This window comes from Geospiza fortis, unplaced genomic scaffold, assembly GCF_000277835.1.
Source record: "Geospiza fortis unplaced genomic scaffold, GeoFor_1.0 scaffold114, whole genome shotgun sequence".
Lineage (NCBI taxonomy): Eukaryota > Metazoa > Chordata > Aves > Passeriformes > Thraupidae > Geospiza > Geospiza fortis.
Window position 1 is genome coordinate 1,345,147 of NW_005054383.1, and position 19,913 is coordinate 1,365,059.

General features: G+C 53.3%; 2 protein-coding genes across 2 annotated transcripts in view; one reads left to right on the forward strand and one right to left on the reverse strand.

Annotated features, from left to right (window-relative positions):
• The window catches only part of NAGPA (N-acetylglucosamine-1-phosphodiester alpha-N-acetylglucosaminidase), a 13,017-nt gene extending 2,802 nt beyond the window's left edge, over positions 1-10,215 (forward strand). The window contains 11 exon segments of the mRNA XM_005425241.2: positions 5-284; positions 287-414; positions 3,356-3,495; positions 4,415-4,523; positions 4,753-4,881; positions 5,642-5,850; positions 6,594-6,641; positions 6,945-7,073; positions 7,961-8,092; positions 8,245-8,305; positions 8,837-10,215. Coding sequence (XP_005425298.1) covers positions 5-284; positions 287-414; positions 3,356-3,495; positions 4,415-4,523; positions 4,753-4,881; positions 5,642-5,850; positions 6,594-6,641; positions 6,945-7,073; positions 7,961-8,092; positions 8,245-8,305; positions 8,837-9,074 — 1,603 coding nt within the window. The 3' untranslated portion in view covers positions 9,075-10,215.
• A 282-nt stretch (positions 10,216-10,497) lies between these two features.
• Positions 10,498-19,913, reverse strand: part of SEC14L5 (SEC14 like lipid binding 5) — a 37,612-nt gene continuing 28,196 nt past the window's right edge. The window contains exons 11-16 of the mRNA XM_005425199.2: positions 19,399-19,570; positions 18,616-18,750; positions 17,511-17,648; positions 16,548-16,793; positions 15,485-15,663; positions 10,498-14,503 (exon numbers count right to left, since the gene is read on the reverse strand). Of these exons, the coding sequence (XP_005425256.1) occupies positions 14,398-14,503; positions 15,485-15,663; positions 16,548-16,793; positions 17,511-17,648; positions 18,616-18,750; positions 19,399-19,570 (976 nt within the window). The 3' untranslated portion in view covers positions 10,498-14,397. The remainder of the gene's footprint in view (positions 14,504-15,484; positions 15,664-16,547; positions 16,794-17,510; positions 17,649-18,615; positions 18,751-19,398; positions 19,571-19,913) is intronic.

Here is a 19,913-nt window from a genome sequence, read left to right on the forward strand (position 1 = left end):
TCAGGGACTGCCAGCCCGTCAAGTACGGAAACGTCACGCACGAAGCGTGGCCCGGCGACAACAGCACGGCCGGGCCGGTGGCTGTCACCAGGACGTTTGTCTCGTACATCCACCCGGAGAGCAGCGACCGCAAGGTGATCTACGGGCACTTCACCTTCGTGAGGAACCCCCTGAGCACCTTCTCCGTGCTGGAGCCGGGCGGGGCCGGCGGCTGCCGGGCTCGGCGCAGAGCCCCCGTGGAGGAGACTGCGAAGCTCAGGAAGTGTCTGGTGGCCCAGAACGGCGGGGGTACTTTGACATGGAAACTGGAGAGTGCCTCGGGAATGTTGTGAGTGATGGGAGGCTGGTGAGAGACTCGGGAGGCCTACAGAACGCTCAGTTTGGCATCCGGAAAGATGGCACCATGGTATTCGGGTAAGAGCTGGGGGGTGTTTGGAGAATGCTCTCCAGCCTGAGGACTTTCAGGCATCGCTGGGCAGGAAGCTCATCCCAGCACTGCCTTCTTGGCCTCCCCAGTTAAAGCAGAAGGTCACTTGGAATGCTGAAGCTAGGGATGTTCTAGGTGTACCTGGTGGAGCTAGGTATCTCTGTGGCCCTTGGCTTGTGTCCTAGGCTGAAGAGAAGCTCAGTAAGTGATGATCTCCAGCTGCTTAGGTTCCAGTGTCTCCTCTCCCAGCTTGCAGTGGGGACACTGGGTGGGGTAGAAGGGGAGAGGGCTCTGTGTTCCCCACAGAGGAGACAAAGAGTGCAGTGTGTGTGCTCTGGCTGCAGTACAGAAAGGCTGGGTTTGGAAGGGACCTCAGGAGGTGCCTCATCCAGCACCCTGCTCAGCACAGGTTGGATGGAGTGGGCTGCTCAGAGCCATGTCTGGTTGGATTTTGAACATCTCCAAGGATGGAGACTCCACCTGGGCAAACATGTGATTGACCATATTAGCACTTTTCTGGAACACTTTAAGGGTGGTGACTCCACTACTGCTGTGGGCAGCTGTGCCAGTGCCTGACCACCCTTTCCATGAAGGAATTTTCCCCATGTTCAACCTGACCCTCCCCTGGCACAACTTGAGGTTGTTCCCTCTCCTCCTATCCCTGTTCCCTGGGAACAGAGCCCAACCCCCCGGCTGTCCCCTCCTGTCAGGAGCTGTGCAGAGCCACAAGGTCCCCCTGAGCCTCCTTTGCTCCAGGCTGAGCCCCTTCCCAGCTCCCTCAGCTCCTCCTGGTGCTCCAACCCCTTCCCAGCTCTGTTCCCTTCCCTGGACACTCTCCAGCCCCTCAGTGTCTGCCTGTCATGAGGGGCTCAGAACTGCCCCCAGCACTGGAGGTGCCCAGCAGTGCCAGCACAGGGAATGGTCACTGCCCTGGCCCTGCTGGCCGCACTGTGGCTGGTCCAGGCCAGGTGTCACTGGCCTCTTGCCCACCTGGACATGTGACGGTCCCCACGCAGATGGAGACAGAAGTTCTAATCACCCTCTGATGAGGAATATTTGACTGACAGACTGTAGTGCTCTCCTGGAGTGCAAGGCCTCCAGGAGCTGCCCTTCCCCAGCAGCAGGAGGATCCTAAAAGTCCCAGAAGTGTTCCCAGGACCCATCTGCTGGTGTCAGAAGATGCAGCAGCAGCCTGGAATTTGCATCCTCCACCCTTCTGGTAGCTCAGTCCCAGACCTCAGGAAGGATCCCTGCAAAGCCACACTGAGTGTGCCAAGCCAGGGCTTTATCCTGCAGCCATTCTGGCAGCCCTGAGCACCATGGCCTTGATTTATGTGAGAGAGGGGCTGGGTGGGTCAGTGACATGTCCTTCAGTGAGGGGGCTTCTCAATTCAACAGCAATTTCAGGGTCCCTGTTGAGTCCTTAAGCTCAGCTGTCCCTGCTGCTCCCCAGCTCTGGCAGGATGTCCCTGTTAAATGGAGCTATTGTGATCTTTGATGGCTTCGTGCCTTCCAAACCATGATCAGGAAAATAGTTTGGGTGTGAGTAATTTTGGCTGTCAGGACAGTGGGGAAAGTCGTTCACACCTTCACTCTTTCACCCTGCATCACGGCCAGCAGGACAGCCCAGGGCAGTCACCCCACCCTGCAGAGCTGCTGCTGCTCCCTGGGCTGACAGGGGGTGAATCCAGGCTTTGGAAGCTGTCAGTCCCTGCCCAAACTGTTTTGTAGTTTGATCTACTTTCAGCCACGTTCATGTTGTCGTCTTGTTCCTTTCCCATGGGAAAAGGGAATTAGTTTGGCATGTTTTCCATCCAGGTGTTTGCAATTACACTCTTCTACAAAGCTTTGTTTGCCCACAGTCATGGATTCCAAACAAAAGTTGAGCATCCAGCTCCCACAAGACATCAGAAAAGTCACCTTTAAACCCAGAACCTCTGGCAGAGCACATCTGTCCAGCCCCTGCTCTCATCCTCTCAGCTGCAAACATCCCCCAGCCCAGGCTCCCCTGAGGCAGTTGTTCCCCTGTATCCCCCGTGTCCCTGGGGAAGCACCCTGTGGTGACACACCTGAGCATGGAGGTGGCAGCTGAATTGTCCTTTTGCTGTCTGCAGGAGCAGGGGAGCCTCCTGCCCAGATGGAAGGAGCAGGTGCCATCCAGTGCAGCTGCAGGCAGGCTGGATGCTCTAGCTCCAAATGCTCTCCAAAGCTGTTTGGTGTCACGTTTTTGGAGAACAGAAGCTGACAGGCAGCAAGATGTTACAGCTGCTCCCACAGATCCCTGAGTATTTGGCAGTGGCTCTGTGACACTGTTGAGTCAGGGATGGATGAAATGGCTCCATGGCTCAGAAGGTGATAAAGAGAGACTTTATTAAGAGGTAGTGTCCTTTTATAACCAGGATCACTACGGTGAAACCCGATTGGGCTCAAAGTAAAAACCTTTCACGCTATTGGTGGACTATGAATAGCACACTCTGAAGGTACATATCTATAAACAACATGAGCAGAAAGAGAGATGATAATTGTTTTCATTCTTTCTCTCTAAGTTTCCCAGGCCTGAAGCCTGAGAGAATTCTCTTTGACTGAACTGAGAATCTCCACAGCTCTGTCCTTGTGTTCTGCCAGATGCTTTCTGCTCATTACCCTGGCTTAGATCCACTGGCCACATTGCTGCCATTGCTGGCCCTATTGTCTGAGGCACAGTGGCCTGGGACCATGGTTAGCTGTGGGTTTGTGCAGAAGAGCAGAGAGCAGGGGCTGCTCTGGCTGCTCAAGTGCTGTTTCACACTGCTTGGCCCCTTGGATGTAGCCATCCTTCATTCTGCCTTTTCCTGCCCTCCTCCCTGCTTCAGGAGCCTGCTGGCAGCAGGAGAGGCTTTCATGCGGCGTGCAGTGCCTGTGGGTAACCCTGGTGCCCTCTGTTGCCAGCTACCTGTCTGAGGAGGATGTCCTGGATCAGTCCAACCCCTTTGTGCAGCTGGTGAGCGGCGTGGTTTGGCTGCTGAGGGATGGAGAGCTGTACATCAACCAGAGCCGGGCAGCCGAGTGTGGGGACACCCAGAAGACAGGTAACTGCTGTGGGCCTGGCTGCGGCCTGCCATGGGCTGTCTGTCCCCTGGCACTCTGGGGACAAGGGCACTTAACAGGTATTGTGTTTGGGTTGTCTCAGATGAAGGGAGGAATGATGAGTCTGACTCCATGTTCTCAGAAGGCTAATTTATTATGATATGATATGAGACTAAAGAATACAGAAAGGATACTTACAGAATGCTGAAAAGATAATAATGAAAACTCGTGACTCTTTCCAGAGTCCCAACACAGCTTGTCCCTGATTGGCCAAAGAGTGAAAACAACTCACACCAGAATCCAATAAAACAATCACCTGTGGGTAAACAATCTCCAAACACATTCCACATGAGCACAACACAGGAGAAGCAAATGACATCATAATTGTTTCCCTTTTTTTCTGAGGCTTCTCAGCTTCCCAGGAGAAAATCCTGGGCAAAGGGATTTTTCAGAAAATGTGAATGCTACAAAGAGGTCCAACTTTCATAGAATCATGGAATAGTTTGGGTTGGAAGGACCTTAAAGACCATCTTTCTCCACACCCCTGCTGTGGGCAGGGACCTTCCACCATCTCAGGTTGCTCCAAGCCCTGTTCAGCCTGGCCTTGGGCACTTGCAGGGATCCAGGGCCTGCCCACCCTCACAGCCAAGAATTCCCATCCTGTCTAACCAGAAGCTCAAAGCAGGTGCCTCTTACAGGAGTTTGGTGCAAAGGGATTGTGAATCCCCTGCTTTGTCCCTGTGCCAGACAAAAACTTAATCGAGCACTTTTGTAGGGCTTGGATGAACAGGAGGAGCAGGGCTGTGCTCTCCCTGTGCTTCAGTTCAGATGAGGCCCTTGCTGGGAGCTCTTTGCAGCCAGATGTGTCTCAGCAGCCCGTTGTGTGCCCCAGCTGAGTGTGAATTGTTCCCTGTGCTGCAGGAACCTTTGACAGGTTCATCAATGTGATCTCAGCCAGGACTGCCGTGGGACACGACCGTCAGGGCCGCCTGGTCTTGGTTCACGTGGATGGACAGACGGAGTCCAGAGGGTAAGGGCTGGGTGAGGGCTTCAGTTCCTGGGCTGGAGGGGCTCTGCAGCTGTCAGGGACGTGTTTTAAGGCAGAGACTTGCAGAGCTCAGGAGAGCCAGGAAAGGCTCACACAGCCCTCCTCAGGGTGCCTGGGATGGGAGAACTTCCCTTTCCACCACAGAGAGCAGCAAGCTCCTGATCTAACAGCTTCACTGAAGGCAAATCAACAGCCAACCTCTGCTTTGCAGGGTCAGCCTGTGGGAAATGGCAGAATTCCTGAAGCAGCAGGGAGTCATCAACGCGATCAACCTGGATGGTGGAGGCTCTGCCACGCTGGTCCTGAACGGGACCCTGGCCAACTACCCCTCTGAGCATTGGTAGGTGCTGCTGGCTCTGCCCAGGGCCCTGCAGCTCCTGTCAGCCTGCAGAGCCCAGCCCCACGGCCTGGCCTGCCTGGGAGGGCACAGCAAAGGCAGGAGGGAGCAGCTCTAGAATATAAAGAGATTGAGTGACTCCATGTTTTTTCCACTTAGTCATCCAGGATTAAAGCTGAGCTGGTTGCAGACAGGCAGCAAAGCTGTGGCTGTGACTGAGTGGCTGATGTGGGAATCGGATAAGGCAGCAGCTCTTAGTCTGGGAGATTCAGAGCTGCACATCCATGGGATTAGCAGAGATCTGTCAGCAGCTTATTATGGAAGAGAAACACTGACTGGGAGACCCTGCCCTTCCTCATTGGAGGGAATCTAAAGAATATTTTGTTTTAAATTCAACTTTTTTGTCAGTTCTGACTGTAAACATGAAGGGATTTAACATTCAGTTGCCATAATTACAGTGATATAATGCATATTAAAGCAAATAACATTCAAGAAAATGTGTGCCAAAATGAGGGAATCTGGGACTGCTTTAAGGGGGACTGTGTTGCTTCTGTAATTCCATGTTTGAAATGATACCTATCAGATGGGATTTATAACTCAGCTAAAACGTTGACTCCAGTGCAGTTTGATGTTTATATTTCCCCAGTATTAATGTTCATGTTTGGCAGTGTGGCTCAGGAGGAAATCTCTGGGTTATGTAACGGGTGTTGGTTGTGCTGGGCAGTGCAGGGTGAGCTCAGGCTGTCCCCTCTGCTGTCCCCAGCTCCTTTGACAGCATGTGGCGCTGTCCCCGGAACATCTCCACCGTGGTGTGCGTGCACGAGCCGGGCTGTGACCCGCCGGACTGCAGCGGCCACGGGCTCTGCGTGGCCGGGCGCTGCCGCTGCGACAGCCCCTTCTGGGCGGGACCCGCCTGTGACTCCTTGGACTGCGGCCCTGCCAACTGCAGCCTGCGCGGCGTCTGCAGCGCCGGTGAGCGCCCGTGCCGGTGACACCGAGGGGCCCGGGGTGCAGCAGGGGGCACGACCTGGCCGTGCACCCCTGGGGAGCGTCCCGGGGGAACATGGTGTGCCAGGCAGCAGCTGGGGGGTGGGGCTGCTTCCCCTCTTCTCCAGCATCCAAGCACAGATGGTCAGAGCACGTTGTCTTTAGGAGCCAGCTCTGTGCCTCAGTTTCCTTTTGTGCTCCAGGGTTTTTGTGAGGCTGCTGATGGGCAGGACTGTGTATTATGCTGTGTGACAGCAGCTGCTTCTGTCCTCTCCTCTTACTGTTCCTTCTTCACCTGCTTCTCCTATTTCTTAATTTTTACAAGTATGCAGTTGCTGCTCTTCCATGAATCTGAGCCTAGGGATTGCTGGAATGTCTGCCCCCAGCTTCTGCCCCTCTGTGCCCAACCCTATTCCTGTCCTCCTGACTCCACTCTCCTTCAAGTGTGCCCCAGTGCAGTGGCTGGGCAGAGCTTGGTGGGTGCAGGTGTTGCCAGTGCTGCCCCAGAGCTGGTCCCAGGGAATGCCATCTGCAGGGATTCTGCTGCATGTGGCAGCTGGGGATGGAGGAGGTGAACCCACCCTTTGTGTGGGTGCAGGGTTCCTCTTCTGGGGGTTTGCTGGCAGGGGTAAGAGGGCACCTCAAGAGGCAAAGGCTCCTAATTTCAAGTCCTTGCTGCCTGCCTGGGTGTTGTTGTTGTCAGTAATGTCTGTTCCATGTTTGCATAGCTGGATGCCTCTGTGACGCCGGCTGGACTGGCAGCAACTGCACTGAAGGTAAATCCTGCCTGCTGCTCCACTGCCTCTGCACAGCCTGGGAGGGGGCAGTGGGAGCCTGCCCGAGGGGGGGCAGGGAAGGGAAAGGCCCCCCTGTGGGCTGGGCTGCTTTTTTCTGGCAGTGTGAGTTCAATGCAGCTGGAGCATCTACAATTGGCTTGGTGGGAGACACTCGAGTCCTTGCTCAGGGCGCACACTCAGCTTCTGGGATCATCCCTCCACAGGGATGAGCTGTGGCTGTGTGCTGGCATTGCTGACCTCTGCCACTAGGGCCCTGGTGACATCTCTGCTTGTGTCCTGCAGCGTGTGCTCCCGGCTCCTTCGGGCAGTCCTGCAGCCAGCAGTGCCGCTGCCAGCACGGCAGCTCCTGCGACCCCGTGCACGGAGCCTGTTCCTGCCCTGCCGGCTTCTACGGCACCAGCTGTGAGCACGGTAAGGGTCACAGCGACCTCTGGGGCCGGGGACAGCGCTGTGTCACCTCTGAGCCACCTCTTGGGTGCACTTCTGCCAGGGCAGCTCAGGCCTGACATCACCAGCCAGCTCCCAGCTCTTCTGGGCCTGTCCTACCCAAATGGGCTAAAGAGCAGAGGAAGGAGCAGAGAAAGAGGAGTTTGCTTCCTCAATGGAAAATTGTGGATTCCTGTTCAGTCTCAGCCCCAAAGAACTGCATTCTTTTCCCAGAGTCCCTGAGTGACCACAAAACATCCTCTGCTCCAGGGTGTTGCACAAGGCCCTGCTGAAGCCCAGGCTTCAGGTGATGCAGGTCAGTGCCTGTGGAATGCTCCACAGGGCTGTCCTGCCATCCACCCTCACACTCCCTGTGCCAGTGCTGAGTGTTCTGCCTGGTGTAACCACTCCAGGTCCCCTGTGTCTGAGTGAACAATTGAATTACAGAGGGGTGTGAACTTCCTGGTTCTGTCAGTGATGCTCTGTTCCAGCCTGGGAACACTCAGCCAATCCCATCCCAAAGATGGTGCCCAGAGCAGCTATGGCTGCTCCATCCCTGAAAGTGTCCAAGGCCAGGTTGGACGGGTCTTGGAGCAACCTGGGATAGTGGGAGATGTCCCTGTTCATGGCAGGGGGTGGAGCAGGATGAGCTCTGAAGTCCCTTTCAGCTCAAACCATTCCATGATTGTGTGATCCCAGTTCTACACAAACTTCCCTCTGAGGCACACCAAGGAGCAGCCTTGAACTCCAGCATGGTGCTCCCAGGCTGCTGCAGGCTCAGCTGAGCTGAGGGAGCTGCAGCCACAGCCTGGGTGCTCTCAGAGCAGGTGGAGCTGTGGCAATGACCAATCTCTTTGTGATCCCATCCCCAGAGTGTCCCCTGGGCTGGTTTGGGCCGAGCTGCCAGAGGCGCTGTGCGTGTGACCATTCGTGTCCCTGTGACCCCGAGACCGGCAGCTGCAACATCAGCCACCACGGGGCACTGCAGGAGCACCTACACACAGGTATCCCTGCAGGGGGCTGGGGCTGGACTAAAAGCTGGAAGAGCAGCTTCAGTGCATAATGGTGTTTGCTTAGTCACCAGCTCTGCCTAACCTTGCTGTTTTTTAGTGGAATTTTACACCCTGCCCCACCTCCTTCCCTCTTTGTTTTCCAGCTGGACAGTGTTTGGCTTCCCTGGAAAAGGAAAAGAGCAAAGACAAGTTCTCTCTGTCAGAGTAAGTGTTTGGTGCTCACTGTGCATCTCAGAGGCTGCCACAGCACATGGGGGGTGTTCAGTCTGCAGAAAAGGAGGCTCAGGGGGGACCTTGTGGCTTTGAACAACTTCGTGACAGGAGGGGACAGCTGGGGGAGGTCAGGCTCTGCTCCCAGGGGACAGGAGCAGGACAAGGGGAAACAGCCCCGAGTTGTGCCAGGAGGGGTTTAGATTGGATGTTGGAGAAGTTCTTTCCCAGAAGGGTGATCAGGCACTGGCACAGGGTGCCCAGGGAGGTGGTGGAGTCCCCATCCCTGGAGGGATTTAGAAGCCATGTGGATGTGGCAGCTGGGGACATGGGTCAGTGGTGGCCTCGGCAGTGCTGGGACAATGGTTGGACTCGATGATCTTGGAGGGCTTTTCCAGCCATAACGATTCCATGGTTCTGTCCTGAGAGCAGGCCCACAAGCTTGGGACACAGAGAAGGGAGGGCAATCCTCTGCACACTTGGGCACACAGGTGAGCTGGTGGTGCTGTGATTTGTGTCCCACAGGAGCTCGTGGCTCTCCCTGAGCTCTGCCCTGGCCGTGCTGCTGGTGCTGAGTGCCCTGGGGAACGTGGGGCTGGTGCTGCAGGGGCGGCGGCAGCAGCAGCACCGGGACTATCGCTACCTCCCCCTGAGGGACATCAACGGGGACAGCCCTCACAGCCCCACCTCTGCTGCCTGGGACCACGAGGACATGCAGGAGCCCGAGGACACTGAGGAGCCCCCAAAACAAGAGTTCCTTTAGAATCATGGATGGGGTGAGGGATTTCACCCTGCATTGCCCCTCAGCACCGACTGGAACTGGGGCTGTTCCCACTGGGAGCCTCAGCCCAGGAGCTGCCCTGTTGTGGCTGTGCTTTCCTTTCCTCTGCTGCCCCAGCAGCCAGGACTGCAGCATCAGGGGATGCAGGACATCCCTTGGGTGAGGGAATTCCACAGCTGCAGCAGCAAAGGAGATGGGCTGATTCCTTCCAGAACCTGAGGGAAACAGGTGAGGGATGCAGGTCAGCACCTCTGAAAGATCCCTGCTCACGTGAGCAGTGCTTTTTAAGATGCTGGTTAAACTGCCTCTAGTACAAAGCTGGGTTTAAGGGTATTAATCAGTGTCTGCCCTTCCTTGCTAAGCTGATTTTAATCAGAAAAGTGACCAAAAGTTTGTTCTAAAATGTTGAAGCAGGTGCAGCACCCAGTGCCAGCAGAGCCCTCTTCTCCCAGCCGTGGTGGTGGCTCAGGGGTGACACACAGGGTTGTGACAGCCCCTGCAGGGCTGGGGTGTTTTCTGACCAGTCCTCAGGCCAGAGCAGCCCCAGAGGGTGATGAGTGCTGTGCTTTGGGGCAGCTCCTGCAGCACAGCACCAAAAAAGCCCTCTCAGGTCCCAGGTTCCATTTGTGCATCTCTCCAGCTCCCAGCAGCCAAAGGCTCTGCTCAGCTCTGAGGGACCCTGGCACAGCCTGGAGCTGTCCCTGTGGGGAAGGGCACAGACAGGGCCAGCCTGGCATGGCACAGACTGGGCTGCCCTGCCCCAGCTGGGCTCTCCTCAGAAGGACCAGCAAGGGCTCCAGCCCAGCCAGGATCCCGAGCATCTCCTCTGGAAATCTGGAACAAATCCTTGCACAGTTCCATTCAAACAGTGTTGGAATTTGCTTCCCCATGAGGGAACCAGCCTTGGATGAGCCCCTTGGATGCTGCAGAGGGGTGAGAGCCTGTCTGAGCCCCACACATCTTTATGCACTCACTCCCTTTTTACTTCTCCAAGTAAAGGATGTGTATTTTCTGTGCCAGTGTTGGCATCAAATCAGCCTGTAACAAGAGACTCTATTTTTCTATGATTTACAGAAGTTTATTTGAAACTTGAATAAAGTCTTTTAGTGCTACCTGCCTGAAACTCGGAATTCCTGATGTGCAGCTGCAGAAGGAGCTGATCCTTTCCCAGCTAACCTCAGCCACCCAGTGGAACCCAGGGGCTGTTTTAATAACACCCACACTGCAGGATGTGCTGTTCCAGCCCACTCTGTGCTAGGAAATTAAACAAAAGATGCTGGTTCTGTAGAAAAAAGCAGGAAAAAGTGAATACAAGCATTACCTCTGCTTCTGTGGGCAAAAAGAGCAGCACACAGGCTTGAATTTCCACTGCCCTGCAATTTCAAAGTTGAATCAAACAATTCCACATGTTCTCAGAGATGTTTTATTTCCCACATACCCAAAAGTACAGCTCTACCAGGACACACAGACACCATGACAGGAGGACATCTGTTATTTCAGTGCCCTGTAGTGGGCTCTTACAGGAGGTTTGAGGGTTTTGGCTGAGAAAAACGAGGATTTCAGTGTATAAAACCAAAGCCAGCTGCAAAGGAGAGAAAGTTTTAAGTGCTGCTAAAAAATTTAATTAATGCCCATTTAACTTAGGTGTAACTGAAAACTTGGAAGGGGGTGTTGGTGTCACTAAAAGCCAGCAAATGTGACTTGACTCCAATTTCACCTTCCAAGAGAGAAATAATCAGATGTAAGGAGCATCACAAAGGTGTTGGAGGAATATTAAAGCTAATTGCATGCAGGAATCTTTGACAGCTGCTGTCAAGTAAATCTCTAATAGCTGTTCCTTGCATTAATTGCTCACAGTACAAACATTTGGGACATTAAAGCAGTATGAGCTCATAAAATGCCGTTTGAAATGAGGGATTCCCTGCCTGGAGCAGGGTTGGCCTCAGCCCCAGCAGCTTCCCAGCCCAGTGTGGTGGGCAGCTGGGCTCACCCCTTCCTACTGGGAATTGTGAGTGGATTATGGCATTTTCAGAATCTTCTGCCAACAAACCAAACTGGGATTACAAATTGTTATTCACAGTTCCTGAAAGGGAACAGACAGAACCAGAGTGGCTGAGCAGAGAGCACAGCTGCATCTCAGGCACTTGGGAGTGCCTGGCCTGCACAGCATCGGGAATTGTTCCCAACAGTGAGTGCAGGAGCTGAGGAACGGCTGAGCTGGGCTCAGGAGCTGAGGAACGGCTGAGCTGAGCTGGGCTCAGGAGCTGAGGAACGGCTGAGCTGTTCTGGTGCCTCCCTGAGAGAGCCCCAGAGCCGACTCCCAGCGCTCCCCCGGCACCGCAGCGGCGACACCTGCGGGGCTGGAGCCGCCCCTGGTGCCCCGGGGCTCAGCCCTCCTCCTCCTCCAGCGGGGACAGAGCCCTTTTCACAGCGGAGAGCAGCAAAACACAGCTCAGGACTGCCCTGAACCACAGCTGAGGCCATCCAACATCCATCCATCCTCAGGCTCTGTTTGCCCTTCCCAGCCCTGGACAGAGCCCAGGGAATGGGGCACACCTGGAGAGCTCTGGCCACGAAGGTGCCACATCTGGCTGTGTGACCCTGGCACAGCATCCTGCACTCCCCTGCCACCATGGACATGGCACCAGCTCTGAGGTAGGTGTTGTGTTTGCATAGGGAATATCTGAACCAGGGACAGCCCCAATTTCCTGGGAGCCACTTTTTAACCAGCAGCTCCTTCCCTGCACACAGCCCGAGCTCAGCGGCCTCGCTGCTGGGGAGGGAGCAGGGAGGGCTTTGCTGCATCACCCACAATGAGCCCACTGCCCAAGGAGAGTTCTGAGGATCCAAAATTCCTCCCAGACTCAGCTCACTGTGAAGAAAACTCTGAGTTTATTTTCTAAAGCACACTGATGTAGTTTGAGGGGGAAAAGGTGATGTAGAAGAATTCTGTGTCTCTGGTATCTGCAGTTTACAAGGTCAGGTTTAGAAAGCACAGCACAACATCCAGGCTGTTGCTCCCTTTTTTCCTGTTAATATTCAGGAGAAAAAGGAAAAAAATAATGAATTATTTAAATTGATTTCAGAGTAAATTGTCAGGTGGGATAAAGCAGGCAGCCTTGCCAAGGAGAGGTCACAAGCTGCTTCACAAACCTGTGCACGATCTCTGATGGGCAGAGGAGTGGGACTGCCAAGGGACAAGAGGAAAAACAGGGATTGGGATATCCCCAGAGCCAGGAACACTCTGTGGAACCACCTCTGACCTCACCCTTCAGAGATCTGCCAGGGACCAAGTTCCTTCACTGACAAAAGTCAAACTTCTGGTGGGCAGAAAACAGCATATCCCACATCTCGAAACAAAATTACAAAAAAAAAAATGCAGTGCAAAGGAAGAGATTCTTACTCAGAGCAAACCCAGGAACAGGAATGCTGCCACTGCAGGATGTGAACAACCACTGAGAAGGGAAGGTAAAATCCTGAAACAGCACAGGGGGACAGGGCTGGGTTTGCTCCTGAGGCTTTGGGAGTCTGAAACTGTTTCTAGAATTAGATTTTATTCTGGGTCAAGGATTTTCCATGAGGGTTACACACATACACTTTTGATTCTAGAATTCCTGACTTTCCAGAGGAAAGGTGGGAATTACCTTTACATTTGTCCCTCTTTATCAGACTCCAGTTATGCTGAAATGCCAGAGACAGAAGTTTCATTTGTCTGGGAGAAACATGAAAGTCTATGGAACTGAGAATTGGAAATCAGAACTTCCCTGAGCTCTACATAACAAAGTTATCTGTTCACAGGGAGAGACGCAAGGTACAGAGTGATTCCCCTGGCTCCAATCCTTCAAAAACCCCTCCAAACAACTCAAACCCATGCCAAGTTCTTTGTCTGCCATTGTCCCAGATATTTTGGCTCTTTTCTCATTTGGCAGAGCCTGGTGCTTCAAAACCAGTGATTAAAAAAACAGGGTGGGAAGGAACAACTTCACAGATTCCTGAATAAAAACTTGGGGAGTATTTGACACCTGCTCTCATTATTTTTTCACCTGGACAAGAACATGGATAACTTTGCTCCCCAACCTGGCTACAGGAACAATCAGAGATTAGGGACAAACGTGGCATTTTTGGTGTGTAGGAAGACAGTGCATCTTCATGACAACTCCTGAACTCAATCCTTGTTTCTTAATCCTAAAAAACAGTCTAAAAAAGCATGGGACTCTCACCTTTCCTTGCAAGGAAGGTGACACAAGCCCTTACCCCAATGCAGCCCTTTTGCAAGAACATCCATTGATCACAAAGATCAGGACCCAAGCAGAAAGATTGCTTGGGATTGAAGACAATCAGTTATTCCTTTCTAAAACAAAATTAATCCCATTAAAAAAGGTGACTGTATTTAATAAATAGTCATTTCTGACATAATAAGTTAAAAATTAATTTAAAATAAGCTAGTATAGAATAAATAGGCTTCAGTAAGTGCTTACATACATACATGCCTCTCTGAATGATTTCAAGTGAGCTCATGTTTAGAAGAAACAAGTTCTGTAATACTGCCAGAAAATCTTGTGCCTTCAGGAAATCAAATATTGCTTTTCTTAGCCCTTTAGGACTGGATTCAGTTCCCATCCACTCGGGAATGGGACAGACCTACTCATTATTGCTGTAAACCTGAGTAAAAACAAACAATAGTTTGGAAGATGCCACTCACTGCAGGCAGATTCAATGCCTGGAATTTCTAAAAAAAAAAAAACCAAACCTTTTGACTTTGTTTCTCAGCAGGGTTAAAAAAATCCAACACATTTCCCAGAGCATCCTGCCAGACCAGGAGAGGTTTTTGGTTTGGCCTGGAAGTGATTTCTGAACCATCCTGCCTGTACCCAGGTGTTGGCAGTTCCTGCCAAGGCCCTGCCCCTGGAATGCCCCCCTGACTGCCCAGTGTGGAAGCAGAACCCCATGGGCAGCCAGGACATTCCCTTGTTTTGCCACCCAGGAATTCTCTCAAGGTCCAGCAGGTAAGGCAACATCAGCCTCCTCTGGGGGAAAGAACCGATGGAAGAGCCCTTTGGAGTGGGTTCCTGCAAACTCACAGGCACCCAAAACCCACAGGTGGTGAAGGAGGCTACTGAGGAGCAGGCAGCTGACCCAAAACCCCAAAATCTGCCCTTGGAATTTCAGTTTTTGTGGTTGAAGCAGCCCCCAGAGGCCTCTCTGTGCCCAAATGGCTGTGGCTGCCCCACGGCTCAGCCCTGGAGCTCTTTGGTTTGGGGCTGGAGCAGCCCCAGGTGCCCCTGGTGCTGCAGGCCTGGCTCTGCTATCTGGAGAGGTGGGAGCTGCTCTGGGACTGGCTGGAAGATGTGGTGACTCCACTCAGCTGTGAAAAGCCACTGGTGCAAGATTCCAGGCTGGACATGGATCCCCTGGGATGGGACAGAACAGATGTGCTGTTAGCAAGGCTGCAGTTAAGGGATTCCTCCCACAGGTCAGCTCCCCCTCTCTAACACTTGCACAAGTCCTTCTTGGCCCATCATTTCCCACTTGCTCTCTAAGAATCTCTGTGTCATGATGAAAAATTAATCAGTCAGAGACATTTTTTCCCATTTACAGATATTATTCCCTGTCTCTGACTATTGTTCTGGGGAAAGGGACACAGCTGGAGCCTCTGGGAGCTGTCCCTGAGGAAAAAGGAAAGCTCCAGAGCACTCCAAATGCAGCCTTGTGAACCCAAGGACTCCAGGCTGCTGAACAGCAGAGTCCCAGCTCAGCACCTCCAGCTCCTCCTGCCCAAGGCAGGCTGGGCTCAGGAAGAGCCCCAAGGAAGAGCAGGACTGCAGTGAGGGATTTCTGCTGCTCTGACCCCACAGGACCTAGTCAGGTCACACCTCAAGCCACCACCTTCAAATCTGCTCTGCCCAACGCCTCCTCCAGCTCCAGGGAAGGGCCAAGGCTTGCACAGAGCTCAGATTAACAGATGGGGAGGTGCTTCTGGCATTGAAGGGGTCAGGCACACCCTGCCAAGGCTGGCTGTTCATCTGTGCAGAAGTGCTCATCCTTCTCAAGTGCCAAACAAAATCATCTGGGAAACAGCCCAGCTGATATTTAAATTACTCCAAAAGCAGCTTCTCAAAATATTCCCAACTAAGATAAAAACCCTCTTGAGTCAAAAATCTCCTGCTCTTCAGGCAGCTGCAAGACCCAAAGCACAAATTTCACTGGTGGACACAGATTCAAAGGAACTTTTAAATACCTACAGCACCAGAGGAGATCGGTTGCACAAAATGCCATCAATTTTGTATCCAGCCACTTGTCAGTGAAACACAGCCCCGGTGGGGGTCTCTGATATCCAAGTGTTTAACTCACACCCAGTGCAACTCGTAGTAAACCCCTTGTAAATGCCCTACCTGAAGTCCTTGGAGGCCAGCACCTCGTAGTAGTAGATGAGCTTGCACTTGTGGCTGGAGCCCTGCAGGGAGGCCAGGACATCGTCCACACGGGGCAGGCTGGAGCTGGAGCAGGGCAGGGGCCCGTGCATCCTCCACTGCAGGATGTAAAAGCCAGGCCAGCGAGTGACATGGGAGCCCTGCAGAGAGGGAGGGACAGCAGGTGACCACGGGTGTCTGGGGGAAGGGCTGAATGACCCAGCACAGGTGTCATTCACCTGTCTCACCTCCCTGAGACACAGCCCTGTAATACCAGTAGGAAAAAAAAAAAAAGCTTATTTAGCTTAATTTCCATAAGAATTTTAGCTTGGAGTCTCTTTGCAATGACTCACTCTAAATAAAGATTTCCCACTTTCACAGGGCATCCAGAAAATGATCATAGAATGGTTTGGGTGGGAATGGACCTTAAAGCCCATCCCATTCCACCCCTTCTACTATCCCAGGTCACTCCAAGCCCCATCCAGCCTGGCCTTGGGCACTGCCAGGGATCCAGGGGCAGCCACAGCTGCTCTGGGCACCCTGTGCCAGGGCCTGCCCGCCCTCACAGGGAACAATTCCTAATTCCCAATATCCCATCCATCCCTGCCCTCTGGCAGTGGGAGCCATTCCCTGTGTCCTGTCCCTCCATCCCTTGTCCCCAGTCCCTCTCCAGCTCTCCTGGAGCCCCTTCAGGCCCTGGCAGGGGCTCTGGGGTGTCCCTGGAGCCTTCTCCTCTCCAAGTGAGCACCCCCAGCTCTCCCAGCCTGGCTCCAGAGGGGCTCCAGCCCTTGGGGCATCTCCATGGGCTCCCCTGGACTCTCTCCAGCAGCTCCAGGTCCTGCTGCTGCTGGCCCCAGGGCTGGGGCAGCTCTGCAGGTGGGGTCTCACCTCAGAGGGGCAGAATCCTCCGTTCCCTGCTGCTGGGAATGACCACAGCCCCCTTGTCTAGCAGCTCCTGATTTCCCACACCATCAATTCCCTCCCTCCCACTCCACTTTGGAGCTGGCAGGACTCTGAGGCCATGGCAGGACCCCACCCCTCTGACCTGGATGCTCTCTCCTTCCCTGCAGACCAGGGGAGATTCCACCCTGCTGTAATCCACCCCCAGCACCCAGCTCTTGTCAATGAGCTGCACATTGTCCCCTGCACCACAGGGACTTGGTGCTGTGGCTTCTCTGTGACTTGGCTCAGGAGCTCGTTTGGAGTGGAAGAGGCTGAACACCACATCTCCCTTCAGGATGTCAAAGTCCCAGGTGATGACAGATTCCCCTTCCAGGATCTCCACGAGTATCTAAGAAAGGAACAGAACAAGCTCCTTGCAGGGTCAGGTGCTCAGCACTGTGCTCCTCCCCAGTCTGGGGCAAACAGACTTGGCTCCACAATCCTTCAGCTGGCTGATGGTCCTGGCTCCTGAGGGGGACACACACCACCTCCCACTCCCAACCCTACACCCACTCAGGTGTTTTTACCTTTTCTCCCCATATCAGAGTTGCTTGTAAATGAGTTACTTTTCTAGGAAAACCTCAGTGGAACTGAGGCACAAAGAGCCAAATCAGAGTCAATCCCCATCAGAGAGGCCAGAAGACTGATTTGACACTGATTTGCTCCTTTTTGGGACATTCCTGTTTCCTGGTGACTCCCATCAAGCAGTTCCCAGCACACCCTTCCTTTATCACCCCCGTTACTGTCCCAGCCACACCGCTGGGAATGGGAGCTGAACTATCACAAGGGAAACTGAGTGCCCTTTATTTCTCCCAAGAGGAGGAGGAGGGGGAGCAGGAAGAGACTGGACCTTACAGAAGATCAGGCCACAGCAGAGATAAGAGACACTGCTGCTCACACTGCTGCTCTTCACTCCCACACTTGCAGCTGCTCCCTTGCAGGAACAGCAGCTGCTGCTGAGCCCTTGCTGCTCCCTGTGCTGGGAGCCCTTGGCTGCTGCAGCCAGCCCCAGCAGAGGGGACACATGTCACTGTGCCATCCCAGCAGCTCAGGGCGTGCTCTGTACCTCGTGTGGGGCTCCTTTGAGGACACTGGCAGAGTGGTAGATGGTTTCTGTCCACAGCCGGATGTGATCCGAGTTCTCCGGCTCGTCCTCGCTCTGGTACAGGGACTTGGGGACGAGCCCCCCCTCTGAGACAGTGCACTGCAACATCACACAGACAAACAGGGGCTCAGCATGCTCCAGCAGTGAGCCAGCAACTCCTGTGGCTGTCAGACACGGGCTGACCCCTCAGCTGAGCCAGAGCTGCACACTGGCTCTGACAGGAACCACCGAGGTTTCTGTGAGCTCCCTGCAGAGAGCTGCCCTCTGACCCTGCTCCAGGGTTGGGGAAGATGAAACAGGAAAGCCTTATCAATATGATTGTCTGGCAAAAGATTTTGAGAATATAGAAACTGTAAGCAAGACTGAAATGAAAGCAAGCTTTGAGATCCCTCAGTTACTGAACAACTGGAAAACAATGGTGTGGCCAGCTGAAGGTGATCCCCTTCTGATGAAACAATTCCCTCTGCCTGCAGACAGCTCCAAGGGTCAGAGCAGACCCTACAGCTTGGCAGAAGGGGCCCAAAGAGGAGTTTTTAGGGTTTAAAATGTAACACAGTATGGTGATGTAATGATTCTTATAGGCTGTATGTAAATGCTGTAGGATTTGTATCTTGTACTAGATTGGTTAGTGAGAATTAGAATATTCAACACAGAAGAAGATTTATTGTATGGTAATGGGAACCTCGCTCTCTTACCCTGTTTATTCTTTTACCCTCTCATCCTCTCTCCCCCTCTCTTCTCTCAGCCTGCTCTGAGCTGTGGCTGGCAGCTCCCAGCAGGGCCCTGCACCCAGGCCCTTTGTAATAAACCCCAAGTTCCTGACCTGGCTGCAGAGATCTCTGTCTCCGTCCTGCCCCCCAACACTCCTACACCCCAGGATCCCAGGGCAGCACCAGCACTGCAGGGGCAGCCCTGTGTGCCCAAATGAACTGCCCTGTGCCCACAGCAGGGGCATGCTGGCCAGCACAGAGGCTTAGCCTCTTCCAGAAGGCAGTGGAAGGCCAGGGGTGTGAGGAACAGGGAATCAGTTCCAGATTGCATCTGCACAAGAGGAAGGAAAACTCACCATGCAGTCTCCTCCCAGGAAGTCTGGGATCACATCCTTGTCCACATAGTCCACCAGCCCTCCTGAGCCCTGGTAGTTATTGCCACTGTAGATGAGGAACTTCTGCCGTGTGTTCTCATTGATAAAGGGACTGACCTGCAAGACAAAGGGCACACAGGACATGGCTGTCACTGAGAGCAGCTGGGGACGCTGGCTGAGCCATCTCCCAACAATGCTTTGGGCTCTAGCCTGGAATGTCTCAGCACTGTGCAGAGCTTCACAGCTCTGAGGCACTTCCCAAAGAGAGGGACAACAAACTGAAAATGTTCTCTCTCTCTGTATCACCATCTCACAACACTTTCTGCTTCATGTAAAGGAAGTCTGCAGTCACTTCCTCACCTACAAACCTCACTAGAAATGTAACAACCACATTCTCACACTGCCAGAGCAGTCAGCAGGCACCAGGCAGAACCAGATTATTATTTACTACTTATTATTACTACTTATTACCCTTCAGTGTCCTCAGCATGAGATTAAAAGGTATCTGTCTTCTCCCATCTACATGAAAGCCCACCAAGTTTGGGTGGAATGGGCAATTCCAACCCAGGTTTCTCATCCTGTCCTGGTGGATGGCAGTGACCAGAACCCAGTGAGCTACAGGCACCCCATGGCCTGGTTCTGCTGTGGCTCTTCAGGAGCTCCCCATAAGCTGCCTGGAGATTTTCCCTCCCTGCCTCTGCTGATGTAGCCATCTGTGACCCTGCACACGTGGCAGTGACCCTGCAGAGCCCAGGTTTTACCCACCAGGGTCCAGAGCACAGGGAAGACCCGTGGTGCTCTCACAATGAGGAGCCTCCCCAGGGTCTCAGGGTAGTTGTCCTCCACCACCTCAATGATCCTGAGCAGGGCCTTCACCCCAGGCCGCCAGAGGTGCCTCATATTGAGCCCTTCCAAGTCCACCAGGCATGTCCAGGATCTAAAATAAACAGGCAGAAAAAGACCTGTCAGAACTTTAGAGTGTGGTGGCTGCTCAGTTTAACCCCACAGCCCCTGCAGGATGCAGGGAAGCCAAAAAGGGACACGAGCAGTTCCAATAAAAACATATCTCCACTTGGGCAGCAGAACCCAGGTGAGCTCCAGGTAACACAGACACCCAACCCCAAGGGCAGGAACATCTGTCACTCTGGAAGAAGGTGGTGAAGGTATGCATGCCTATTGCTAAAAATAATGTAAAAATGCATTTTAAATGAAGGTGGAATTTGGCAGACAGACTCCTGTATTAAAAATCCCCAGAATTTCAAAGATGTGGATTAAAATCA